The sequence below is a fragment of the Sorex fumeus genome, unplaced genomic scaffold (assembly GCF_029834395.1).
Source record: "Sorex fumeus unplaced genomic scaffold, SorFum_2.1 ptg000003l, whole genome shotgun sequence".
NCBI classification, from domain to species: Eukaryota; Metazoa; Chordata; class Mammalia; order Eulipotyphla; family Soricidae; genus Sorex; species Sorex fumeus.
The window spans coordinates 43,928,496-43,942,262 of record NW_026606060.1 but is presented as its reverse complement, the minus strand read 5'-3'; the positions used below and the strand labels follow the sequence as shown (position 1 = coordinate 43,942,262).

The following is a 13,767-nucleotide window of genomic DNA, read 5'->3' as shown; positions in this document are numbered from 1 at the left end:
AGCTTTCTGCAGTACTGTAAGCCTTGAACAATGTGGGATTTGCGATAGAGGAATGCATAGTAGTTTTCCAAAGTTTTTGACTCTGTGTCTTTGAATCCAGACCGAAAAGTTTTTCATGTTTCAAGAGGCAATGCATATATTAAGGGTCTCCTGTGATTCCTGGTTCTGCTCCAGGGATTCCATAATATTCTGACAGTAGGTTCAGCAGAATTAGTTTTCAGCATGGCAGATATTTACACTTTTCTGTATATCTAGAGTATTTAGTTGTGAGAGGCTACACTCAAAACCACTAATATAAAATTATGCTCTCAAGCCAAAATTCTTTATGAAATTTATTTTTATCCAATCTGAATTTATTTTTATTAAGGCCACAAAATCAGGACAAAAAAGAGTGGAAAACGCCTTCTCCAGGAGGAATCCCGGCGACCATGAGCTTCTACAAGCATGGCTCCATATGAAGGTACCAGGACTATTTTCTGAACTGCAGGGCCGGGTAGTTCTGCCTCGGTTCTCAGCAACCTCTGATCCCAGAAGTCACATCCACAACCCGTCCCCAGTGCCATCTTACAACACACAGCAGCAAAGAGAACCGGCTAGCGGGCTCCACAACTCCTGGAGAATTCTCCGGACCCCAGACAGAGCCAATATCACTGGGAGGTCCCAGATAGGGTAGGTGCCATCTCCCCGCCTTCTCCAGATGGAATCCCGGCAACCATGAGCTTCTTCAAGCATGGCTTTGTATGAGGGTACCAAGACTATTTTCCGAACCATGCGGCCGCTTATGCTTACATGGCCACGCAACATTTCCTAATATGCAAAGTGATCAATGGAAAGTAAATGATCTAGTGTTTGTCCCTGAAAGATAGGCTTGCATGTTGGTGGGAAAATCTGAGGAAAATATAATGCCCAACCAAAATGCATCTGGACTGTGCATTTAACTACGGTGCTATGCCACTCTGGGAGGAGAAGGGTGTCTGTCCCTCCGCCTGTCTCCCCTTGCAGCGGCGGCATGGTGGCCTGCATCTTTTAGAGCCTAATGAACATCCAGGTATGAGACTGCATCAACGAGGTGCGTGGGGCCTCTTGGGATGGGGAGTGGAATCTGCCCTGCTCCCCACCATGAAAATGCCCCGGGTTGCCACCCTGAAACACCTCCTCCGACTTCTGAACAATCATGATGCCAGAGGCACACAAACCAATCTCAGAAGCCAGGGCCTTTTGGCAGTAATCCCTCTAGGCTTATTACTAAAATATCACAAATCCAAATTCACGTGGCTGCTATTGTGGCCACACAACATCACATGCTCTTCATAATCAGCAATAGAAAACAAATTATTTAATAATGTCTTTTTGGCAGGTCTGAATGTTGGGGAAAATTCTAAATAATGATGTTGTATCTTTTGTCAAAATATTGAATGTGATCTTTGTAGAGAGAGAGAGTAAAGTGGAAATCTGCCACACTGGCAGGGAGTGGATGGGGGGGTATACTGGGGTTCTCAGTGGTGAAAAATGTGCACTGGTGAAGGGACAGGTGTTTGATCATTGTATAACCGACCTAGACTTAAACTGAAAGGCTTTGTGGCTGTTCTCACAGTGATTCAATGAATAAAATTTTTTAAAAAATTTTAAAAAGGATGGAAAATATTTAAAGGCAATTGGACCCAAAGTAGGCATCTGGCTAATGTCTGGGCCAGATGAATGAATCTAAATATGGTGCCATATTGCCAGAATTAATATGGCAGGGTCTCTACTTATAATCAAGGAGAAGAAATTTCACTAAATGGGAACAGCTACATTCCTGTCACACAATTGCTCTCGAGTTCTGGAAAGATGATACATGCTTCCAGCTTCCACACTATGGTTAGTCTTTTCTCTTGCCATGCTTCTCTAAGAGCCATTTGTTCTTTAGAAAATGTGCTACTTCTCCCTGAACTCCATGTACCTGTCATGATCCTTCCAGGAAAAAAGTATTCCAAGTTACTCTGAACCCACTGGCTTTTGCCAGAAATATATCTGGACTCTGAGATAGGTGACCAGCCCCAGGTCACCCCAGGTGGGAATATGTTTCGTGCCTTCGCCTGGTCCCCCTGGCAGCTTAGGGTTTGGTTTGCCATCTTCCAGAGGCCAATGGACAGCCAGCTGGGGGCCCACAGTGAGGAGACATGCGGGGCCTCATTGGATGGGAGCAGGGTTGGCCCTTTCCTCCCCCACCCCAACGAGACCCCAAGTTGCCACCCACAAACAAGCCCTCTGGATACTCAACAAGCAGCTTAAACTATGATCCTAGAGACTCAGAAATGAATCTCCAAACCTAGTGGCTTTCGGCAGAAATCCCTCCAGATTTAATTATTAAGATTTCAGAATTCTAATGTCGCAGTAGTGGCCACATGACATTGTATACTATTCATTATCAGAAATAGAAAACAAATTGTCAAATGTTGCCTATTTGGCAGATGTGAGTGTTGAGGTAAAATCCCAAATAACAATAGTTGATCTGGTGTCAAAATATTGAATGTAATCAAAGTTAGAGAACAATATGGAAACCATCTGCCACACAGGTAGGGTAGGGGGTGGGATGTGGGGTAAAATGGGGTTTTTGTTGGTGGGAAATGTGCACTGGTGAAGGGACAGGTTTTTCATCATTGTATGACTGAGATTTAAACCTGAAAGCTTTGTAACTGCTCTCAATAAATTTGAGAGCAAAATTTCTATTTGGCGTTTGCCTTGCAAGTGGCCAACATAGACGACCCAGGTTCGATTCCTCCACCCCTCTAGGACAGCCTGGCAATCCACCGAGAGTATCTCATCCGCACGGCAAAGCCTGGCCAGTTACCCGTGATGTATTCAATATGCCAAACATAGTAACAACAAGTCTCAAAATGGAGATGTTACTGGGCCTGCTCAAGCAAATCTATGAACAACAGGAGGACAGAGCAGTGCATTCCAATAACTCCTATACCCACTCTGCCTATGTCCAGAAAGTATATTTTTAGCTTAAGATACATTATTCTGTCTTCATTAAAATGGCCCACTTCAAAGGTGGCCATTCTTTGGAGTGGCCATTCTTTACACAAAGATTGAAAGATACCTTCATGTAATTTCAAGCTGTACTCCTATTCTGATTGTCAATATCTGCAAACTTATGGAAGGCAAGAGACACTTCTTGGATGAGTCATGCTGCTTCTTTCCTCTGGACAGAAAGGTCTGGTATAGTGCTCTGCACACAGCAACAATAAATATTTTTTCTGGCCTCTTGGATGGATCAGCTTCAGATCTATTTCAGGGCAGATCACTAGATAAACTAGCTAATATGGCGGAAAGTTAAAACTTCTAAAAAAGCTTGCTCTAGGTACTAATTTATGCTGTGATATTTATGAAGGGAACTCCAAAAAGGCTTATCAATTGTTTGCTGCCCTTTAGAAGCTCATTATAATATGTGCGCCACTAGCATCTGTGTATTTGTGACACTCAGGTGGGGTATTTTTCAGTATCTCCTTCTAACCCAAATACCAAAATGAGAGAAATCATCAACATGAATTAATTATCAGCCTTATAGGCAAAGACTGGAGGGCATAATTATTATTCTTCAGGGTGAGGCAAAAATGCAGTACATATTGGACTTTACAATTTGGTCATTAAAAATTACTGCTTCGGCAAAATAGTTAAAAAAAATGCTAGTCATATAAAATGAGAAAGAAAAAATGGGACATGCTATGAAAAAGCACTGAAATAAAAAAGAAAGCTTATATCTTAGATTTAAGCAGAGTTGAGAACTGGAGACAAGTCCCCTTGCTCAACTGGATCAGCTAAAAGCATTTGTTTATGGATGACCTTCCCTATTGTGTGCTCATGGCCACATCATTAATTCATCACAGCAGCACTTTTTTTCTGTACTTCAGTGCAAGAGTTCGGAATTCTGCTCAGGTAATCATTTGGTCTCAATCGAACTTGTACTATAGGACAGTATGGATAATTATTCAGCAAACATTCATGCCCCTCTCCCTTCTGTATGGAAAGAGAACATATCCTTACTTCAAACCTTGGTTATACAACCATGACCCATAGGATAGGATATGGAAAGATACCTAGGTGGTTTTTTATACTATGTTGAGGCTCTTTCACTTGGGTATTTATGAAAAGAACATTTCCGGTTATCCAGTGCCCCTGTTGCCAGGCCCTCATAATACATTCACACAGAGTGCAATTGAACTCAACCTGCAACCTGAAGCAGAACACATAAGATGAGCATACGAACAAATATGTGTGGTCTAGGAGTAGATAACTACCAGCCCATGGGCCATATAAGGCCTGCAAAATCCTCCGTTCTAGTCCTGGTACATGACTGGACAGACTCACAGGCTTCTGACTGACTGCCCATGTCCCCTCCTGCCCTCTGGGCCCCCCTCTGTTATATGCTTTGTGAATGATGTTATAAACATTCAAATATCCCTTGGCAGAAAAAAAATTCCACACCCTATCTGAGTTTCAGGCATGTTTAGTATACAGCATGATTTTTCAATAACTTAGTAGCACACCATCTTAGCTGAAGCTTATTTGTTACCCCTGCCCTAAAGAATAGCAAGCACCAAAAAATGTACAGAATTGACAAAAGCATGACTTTCATAAGTGTCTTATTAACATAAGACATGCTTTCATAAGAAGTATCAGCCATGGAGGAAGTTGAATAATGGAAAATAACCTCATAATAAAATTTCCAAATTTTGTGTTTATCCATAAATCAGTCTCATTCCTACAGTTGATGACCAAGTTGAGAGAAATTATATAGGAGAGGATTAGGTAAAAATGGGCAAATTTTTTTATGAATATTATTTTAAAATGTGTGCTATTAAGACTTTACCCAGGGAGGGACTGGAGCAATAGCACAGCGGGTAGGGCGCTTGCCTTGCACATGGCTGACCCGGGTTTGATTCCCAGCATCCCATATGGTCCCCCAAGCACCGCCAGGAGTAATTCCTGAGTGCAAAGCCAGGAGTAACCCCTGTGCATCGCCAGGTGTGACCCAAAAAAGCAGGAAAAAAAAAAGACTTTACCCAGGGATTATGGATCGTGGAGAATGAAGGTGCCAAGTAATCCATATAAAAGAGGGGTAGTGACCAATTCCTACTAGTTTTTGGGCAGCCAGGATGCCCTTTTACAGTCTCTAGATGCCCATTCAAGAGGATGCTTAACAAAGACTAGCACTTGATCTTAACTCTAGAAGTCAGATAGCACTGTAACACTGTAGCACTGTCCTCCCATTGTTCGTCGATTTGCTCAAGTGGGCCCAGTAATGTCTCTATTGTGAGACTTGTTACTGTGTTTGGCATATCTAAAACTAGGTGTGATCCTGGTGGCCCCCAATCCCCCCAGGTGTCATACAGTTACACCAATATGTCCTGGGTAAATTGTCAGGCTTTGCAGTGCGGGCAAGATACTCTTAGTAACTTGCCGGGCTCTCTGAGAGGGGCAGAGGAATCGAACCTGGGTTGGCCGGGTGCAAGGCAAACACCTTACCGCTGTGCTATGAGATAACAAGAAAGAAAGAAAGAAAGAAAGAAAGAAAGAAAGAAAGAAAGAAAGAAAGAAAGAAAGAAAGGAAGGAAGGAAGGAAGGAAGGAAGGAAGGAAGGAAGGGAGAGAGAGAAAGAGAAAGAGAGAAAGAAAGAGAGAAAGAAAGAGAGAAAGAAAGAGAAAGCGAGAAAGCGAGAGAGAGGGAAAGAAAGAAAGAAAGAAAGAAAGAAAGAAAGAAAGAAAGAAAGAAAGAAAGAAAGAAAGAAAGAAAGAATAAAAATAAGAAAACATCTTGGCACTGGGGAGATAGTTCAAAGAGAAGGAGTGCATACATTTGACATGGAGGGCCAGAGTTCATTCCCCATACTGCAGGCCCCACTGAGCGCTGCTAGGTGTGATCCTGGTGGTCCCCAGTCCCCCTACGTGTCACACAGTTACACCAAGTAGCACTAGGAGACTCAGGGCTCCCAGATCATTTTTGGGATCCTACTTCTCCCCAAATAAAACACTTCTTTGGCATAAAATTCAGTTGAAAGGTTTGACCTTTCAACATCCATCTTGGGAAAGAAAGGGGACAGTTTCAAGTTCTTACTCTTTAGCTTAACCAGCTTATGTTGACTGGAATGTTAGCAGATAAGTCACTGCCTACCCCGTAGAGGCTTTCACAAGAACGCTCATACCCATCAGATTAAACTGAACACTCTTCATCACCTTTGCTTCAATTCTCACTTAGCAACATTTATCAAGTTACTACTGAAATATCAGTATGGAACTAAGACTCTAACACTGTGCTTCTTAGAACCTAACCCAGTACTTAGCAAGTACTACTCAGCAAGAATATTTTTCAAGTATTTTTTAGGATCTCCAGAAAGTAAGACACTTGCCTTGTACATGACTGACCCAAATTCTATCCCTGGGATAATATAACAGTTCCCCCAGCACCACCAAGAGTGATTCCTGAGCATATAATCAGAAGTAATCTCTGAATACAGTAAGGTGTGCACACACCCCACCCCCAACCATTACCAAAATAAAAAATAATCAAACAAAATATTAATGAACTCATAAGTGAGTGTTAAATACCTGTGTTACTAATCAAGTTTAGGGGTTTATAAGATTGTTACTAACAAAGGAGTCATAAATAGTAGTAAGACCAAGTTTAAATTCTGGAAACTTTTCAGTCATTAATTCAACAAATACTAATATTTAATGCCTGCATGTGAAAGTATTATGAGATTTTTCCATAGACAGAAGAGAAAATCGAATGCATAAAGTTGCATGAAGGAATCTGCTATAATAGTTTATTGAGATAAAGAGCTTAAGCATACTCTCATTCTCTCTCACTCACAGCATATGCCATTTGAAAAAAAAAAAACTATGGGAATCATCCAAGAGTTTAAAAGTAAAAAGTTTCAGGAATCAGAGTGAGCCTCTCAATAAATTATTTCCCAAATGTCACATGACATAAATGAGCTGTAAAATAAACATACAAAGAATTTGTTTGTGTTTTTTCCTGAATTACTGCATCTGAAATGCAGCAGCTGATTGAGTAAGTAGCATACAGGCACCATAACTGAGGGCCCTTTGTTCTCAAAGCTGGGCCTGTACCTCTCTATTCTCACTCAGAGGCTCCTCATATCAGTATCCTCTATAAGCCAAATGACTACAAGTACTACAAGTAGGCCTTTGAAATCGCATTATGTATTATATATACATAAAACAACTTTATGCATATTATCTTGACATTCAAACATACCATGCAAATAATCTGTGTAGGAAGAGAAAAGATCCATCGAGGCAAACTCTGGGATGGTTGGTATTGTGTCTTGACTAACTTTATCAATTCTAGAATTATTCTTTCCGAAATGTTGGTTAACTGCCAGCACAGCTTTACTGACCTAATATGAATGCATGAATTAAAATTCACAGCATAAGTTTACTGATTTGTTGGTTATTCACTATGTAAATAATGTGAAATATAAATTCATAAAATAATGTTCAATACATATTACAGGGAAAAAATAAGATAACCAAAAATAATGTGTAATAAAAACACAGTATATCTATATATATATATATCCTAGTTAAAATATATAATATATAAAATATCTATATATAATAACATAAAGGTAAAGGCCCTCCCGTTGATCATCGATTTGCTCGAGCGGGCCCAGTAACGTCTCCATTGGAGACTTTGTTGTTACTGTGTTTGGCATATCGAATACGGCACGGGTATAATAACATAAATATATATTATACAATATATATCCTAGTTAAAACAAGCCATTACTGTTGGCAATTTAATGTGTAATCCACTTTAAATATGCTATCTCATCTAGCAGCAACAGATATTTGCCAAAATATCAAATATGTAAAAATATGTATCTGTCAATATTTTCATTAAAGTTGAAACATTGTCCAGCCTAACTAATAAAAATTTTTAAAAAATCTCTCAACTTCTTCAAGAAACATCATTAACATGAAACCAAAGTATGGAAACATTTCCTTTAACTTGTATAGATAAATGCATGTGTCAGCCTTAATGGTTGGTAGGCTGGCACCTGGAACAACAGTAAAAATAAATATTAAATAAAAATATCACACCCACCTGGGAAGCAGCTCTTATTGCAATCCAGGCCAATGAGCTGTACATTTCTAGCCTATTTCCCAACTGATCTTTCAAAGAACTATGTCTTCTGACAGGAGCCTAAAAAAATACAGCAAACATTTTATGATAGAAATAAAGGTATCATAAATTTTCACAATCATTTTTTTCATTCTTCTGAAGACATTTCAGTGGAATGTTCTGCGATCATTAAGAATGTATTAGCAGTGGTGGGAGGGGTGGAGGGAAGAATGGACTAGTGTGGAGCCACAGGCATTTTAGGTTGTGCCATGCAATAATTTTGTACATTGATGCCATAAACCTTAACATTATTATAACTACCTAAACTATATTTCTAAAGGAATGTATTAACTGCTCATTACAGCATTACTTATAATATTCAAGATATGGAGGAGACAATTTAAGTGGATAATGAATAAATAGATAAAGAAAAACAGGCTGTGTCAAGGACAGTAGAGACAAGGGCCAGGAATACTGAACCTTAATTGGAAGCCTGTCTCATGAGCTGGGTGAGAAGGTAGCTGAAAGAGAGAAGCAATCACTAAGACAATCATGGTTGGAGGAATGATTCAGGATGGGAGATTGTGCTGAGAGTTGATAAAGGACCAAATGTGATAGTCTCTCAGTATCTATATTGCAAATCATAATGCCCCAAAGTAGAGAGAGAGTATAGGGGAAAACGGTCTGCCATGGAGGCCGGGGAAGGGTTGGAAATGGGGGATATACTGGGGACATTGGTGATGGAGAATTCGCACTGGTGGAGGGATGGGTATTTGATCATTGTATGATTAAAACTCAAACATGAAAGCTTTGTAACTGTATCCCGGTGATTCAATTTAAATAAAAAAAGAAAAATGGGGTGTGTGAGTACACAAATATATACATGGCATATCCTCAGTATGTTATATGTTGAATATTCAGTAGTTTACAGGGTGAGGGCTCCATCAATGGATGAAGCACATTCCTGGCCTGCACAAGGCCCCAACTTCTAGTCCCATCAACACTTGGCCCCTTGCAAGCCCAGGAGGCCCCAGGACTGCTGGGCTGGAGCAGCACCATATCACTGAGGACGGAACCATCTGTCCTATAGAACAGGTTAAGTGTCCCCAAAACAAGTCTCTTGACACCCAAAATTCTGCTCAAGAGACACTCTACCACAAAAAAAAGTGTAAATTACACCACAAGACTGGTCCACATGCAAAAGAACAAAAGAAACCAGTGTTGGCGCAGATGTGGCGAGAAAGGAACCCTCCTTCACTGCTGGTGGGAATGCCAACTGGTTCAACCCTTTTGGAAAACAGTATGGATGATTCTCAAAAAATTAGAAATTGAGTTCCCGTTTGACCCAGCTATATCACTCCTGGGAATATATCCCAGAGAGGCAAAAAAAGTATAGCCAAAGTTACATCTGCACTTGTTTGTTCATTGCAGCACTGTTTAGAATAGCAAAAATCTGGAAAAAACCTGAGTGCCCTAGAACAGATGACTGGTTAAAGAAACTTTGATACATCTACACAATGGAGTATTATGTAGCTGTTAGAAAAGATGAAGTCATGAAATTTACATACAAGTGGCACTACATGGAAAGTATCATGCTAAGTGAAATGAGTCAGAAAGAGGGACAGACACACAAAGATTGCATTCATCTGGGGGAACGTAAAGTTACAAATTAGGAGACTAATACCCAAGAATATCCAAGATAAGTACCAGAAGGTTTACTCCATGGCTTGGAGGCCAGACACACATGCTAGGGGAAAAGGCAGCTCAGATAGAGAAGGGAGCACCAAATAAAGGGTGTTGGGAGGATCCTCCCAGGATGGGAGATGCATGCTGAAAGTAGACTATAGACCAAACATAATTGCCACTCAATGCCTCTTTTGCAAACCACAGCACCCAAAAGGAGAGAGAGAACAAAAGGGAATGCCCTGCCACAGAGGCAGGGTGGAATGGGGAGGGGGGTGGGAGGGATACTGTGGTCAATGGTGGTGGATAATGGGCACTGGTGGAGGAATGGGTACTCAATCATTATATAACTGAAACCTTAGCACAAAAAATTGTAAGTCTACAACTGTACCTCATGGTGTTTCACTAATAAAAATTTTTTAAAAAGTGTAAATTATTAGATCATGATTTATGAAGTGCAACCTTATTTAAAGAAATTAGTACACACAGAAACTTCTGGTATACATAAGCCTTAAAATTATTTACAGTGATAATTCCAGTTTTTGATGATTATTTTTACCTATTTGTTGTCATTTTCTATAGTGAGCTTACAATAAGTAATAGAATTAGCACTAATGGTATTTTTAGTATTTGGGATGAGCGACAGCACAGCAGATAGGGAGTTTGCCTTGCATGCGGTCAACCCAGGTTCCATCCCTCTCAGAGAGTCCGGCAAGCTACCAAGAGTATCCCACCCACACATGAGCTTGCAGAGCCTGGCAAGCTCCCTGTGCGTATTCCATATGCCAAAAACAGTAAAAACAAGTCTCACAAAGGAGACATTATTGGTGCCCGCTCGAGCAAATCGGTAAACAATGGGAGGACAGTGCTACAGTGCTACAGTCAATTTTTAAGATTCAATTGGTCTGGATATAACTAACTTCCCTTACATAGCTTGGCCAAAATGTTTTGAATCTGATATTTTGGCCAATTATTTAATCTTCAACAAAATTGAATGATAAACAATAACAAACATAATTTCTTTTACTTTGGCTACAAGATTCCCCAGGAAAAGAACAGGCAGTGAGTAATGCTGATACCAGAAAAGGAACTATGGCATGTAAATGTAGCTTCTCCTAGTTCAGGTGTTAAAATTAGCAGAAAGGGGCCAGAGTTATAGTATAGCAGGGAGGGCATTTGCCTTGCACATGGCCGACCCAGGTTTAATTTCCAGCATCCCATCTGGTTCTCCGAGCACTACCAGAAGTAATTCCTGAGTGCAGAGCCAGGAGTAAACCCTGAGCATCAACAAATGTGACCGCAAGAGTCCCCGAAAACTAAAAAAAAAATTAATAAAAAGCTAATGATTTATTGAAAAAAATAGCTGAAAATGGTACCTGGTTTTATCTGTTCAGGGAGAACCCAAGTAATAAATCACTGTCTCAAAGTAGTAAGATCCTTGTCCTGAGCTATACTGAAGCTACTTGGATTCTGGAAATATTGCACCAGGCTACTGGCTACATGAGCTTGGGCAATTAACCTACTTAAAATCTGGAAAAAGGGCTTAATAACTTGTTAGTTGTTTAATTAAGTTAATTAATTTGATGATTCAATAATTATCTATTAATAATTTTATGATTACCTAAAGAGCTATACTATTTACTCAATGAGGAATACAGAAGAGCATTAACTGACTGTCACTGTCACTATCCTCCCATTGTTCATCAATTTGTTCGAGCGAGCCCAGTAACATTTCCATTGTAACAATTGTTACTGTGTTTGGCATATCAAATACGTCACGGTGAGCTTTCCAGGCTTTGCCATGCAGGCGAGATACTCTTGGTAGCTTGCTGGGGTCTCCGAGAAGGGTGGAGGAATTGAACTCGGGTTGGCCATGTTGGCCTCTTGCAAGGCAAATGCCCTACCGCTGTGCTATCACTCCAGCCCATTAACTGACTATAAAAACAATTAGTAGCACAATTTTTCTAAAGAGCCCATTCTCAATGAGGGTAAAGTTTTACTGAGGACGGGTTAGGACTTAGAATAGAAAAATTAAGTGTTGCAAAGAATTTGGCAGGTATTTATTTAGATAGGATAGTCTCTCAGCAACTTATTCTTCCCTATAAAGAGAAGCAAAAGAAAAAAGAAGAACCATTGCACCTAGACTTATAATAAACAATTAAGATGTTATCTATTTCTAGAATTCAGTATCTTATATGTAGAAAAGTGATGAGTTACACACCCACCTAGAATCAGTAAACACATATGGCAAGAATCAAGGCCATGGGATACTAACTCAATACTCATTATTTATTATGTGTCTATGTACCACCAATGAATAAATAAACAAATTAGGAAAATAATTCCATTCACAATGGATGTTAGCTTTAAAATGTATAAGATTTATACAATGAAATAGAAAATAATTGTTGGCAGAAATTAATATCTAAATAAATTAAAAGACAGTTAATTGTCATTAATTAAAATACCAAATATTGTTAAAGTAGTAATTTCTCCAATATATATTCATTGTAATTTTTATGCCAAAATGCTCTTGCTTTCCAACAAAACGGGAGACTAACACCCAGGAAGGGCTCAGATTAGTACCAGGAATTTTGCTCCATGACTTGAAGGCCAGCCACATGTGCTAGGTGAGTAGGAAGCTCAGATAGAGAAGAGAGCACCAAATAAAGGGTGTTGTGAAGACCCTCCCAGGGTGGGAGAGACATGCTAAAAGTGGTCTATAGACCAAACATGACTGCCACTCAATGCCTCTCTGGCAAAACACAGTACCCAAAAGAAGAGAGAGAGAACAGGGAGGAATGCCCTGCCACAGCGGCCGGGTGGGACGGGGGGGGGGGGGGATGGGGGGAGAGGGATGCTAGGACCTGTGGTGGGGGAGGATGGGCACTGGTGGAGGGATGGGTACTTGATCATTGTATAACTGAAACCCAAGCACAAAAATTTATAAGTCTAAAAAAAAATCTAGAATAAAAATAAATAAAGACATTTATTTTTCAAAAAAAAAAACAAAATGCTCTTGCTTTCTTTTTCAGAAATGAACATGAGATGCTAATATGGTACATGAAAATGCAAAGAACTAAGAGAAGTGAGAACAATTTTAAAAAGAAATAGCATAGTTGTCACACAAGTATTTTCTTTTCTTTTTTTCTCCCCTACTCGTAGGTAAATATTTTTTAATTTCAAAACTTACTAAAAGCTTTAGTAACCAATGGCACATACCTTTATAAAGATATACTTATCAATCAAAGGAATAGACTTGGAAATCCAGGAGTAAACAATTTTTGACAACGTGTCCAAGTTAATGAGAAGATAAAAAAGTTTTTAACAAGTAATAGTCTAACAATTCACATCTATGTGCAAAATATTAATACCTCATACTTATACATATTCAAACTAAAAACAGAATATAGATTTAAACATAAAAGCCACAACTATAATGCTTCAAGAGAAAACATGAGAAAAATGAACTGGAACTAATCACAGAATTATCAAATAAGCCAATGCAATAAGTACAAGTATTAAAATATGTATAAAATTTATGAATTTAATTTACTAAAATTTAAAATTTTGTAGGCAAAGTTACCTTTAACAACTTGCAAAGTGAAATATGTCCTGAATCTCTCTCTCATCCTTTCTTTTTCTCCCTCTTTCCCTCTCCTACCCCCTCTCTCCCTCTACATCATGCCTCTAAGATACTTTATATATTTATATGAAAACTCTAACAATTTGATTTTTAAAAGACAATTTAAATTAAATAAGAAAAACATATAAGCATTCTCAAATAAGTAAACACAGGATTAATAAGCACACAAAAAAATCTCAAAATCATTAGCATTCAGTAAAACAAAAATCTCAATAAGACAACATTTCATATTATTTAGGATGGCTATAAATGACAGCCTTTAGCAGGAATGTTTAGAAATTGGTCTTGTACACATCACTTAG

At 39.2% G+C, this 13,767-nt stretch overlaps 1 protein-coding gene across 1 annotated transcript in view; it reads right to left on the bottom strand.

Annotated features, from left to right (window-relative positions):
* CFAP54 (cilia and flagella associated protein 54) overlaps nucleotides 1–13,767 on the bottom strand; it is a 363,910-nt gene that overhangs the window by 83,987 nt on the left and 266,156 nt on the right. Inside the window, exons 62-63 of the mRNA XM_056119478.1 lie at nucleotides 8,119–8,217; nucleotides 7,267–7,408 (exon numbers count right to left, since the gene is read on the bottom strand). Of these exons, the coding sequence (XP_055975453.1) occupies nucleotides 7,267–7,408; nucleotides 8,119–8,217 (241 nt within the window). The remainder of the gene's footprint in view (nucleotides 1–7,266; nucleotides 7,409–8,118; nucleotides 8,218–13,767) is intronic.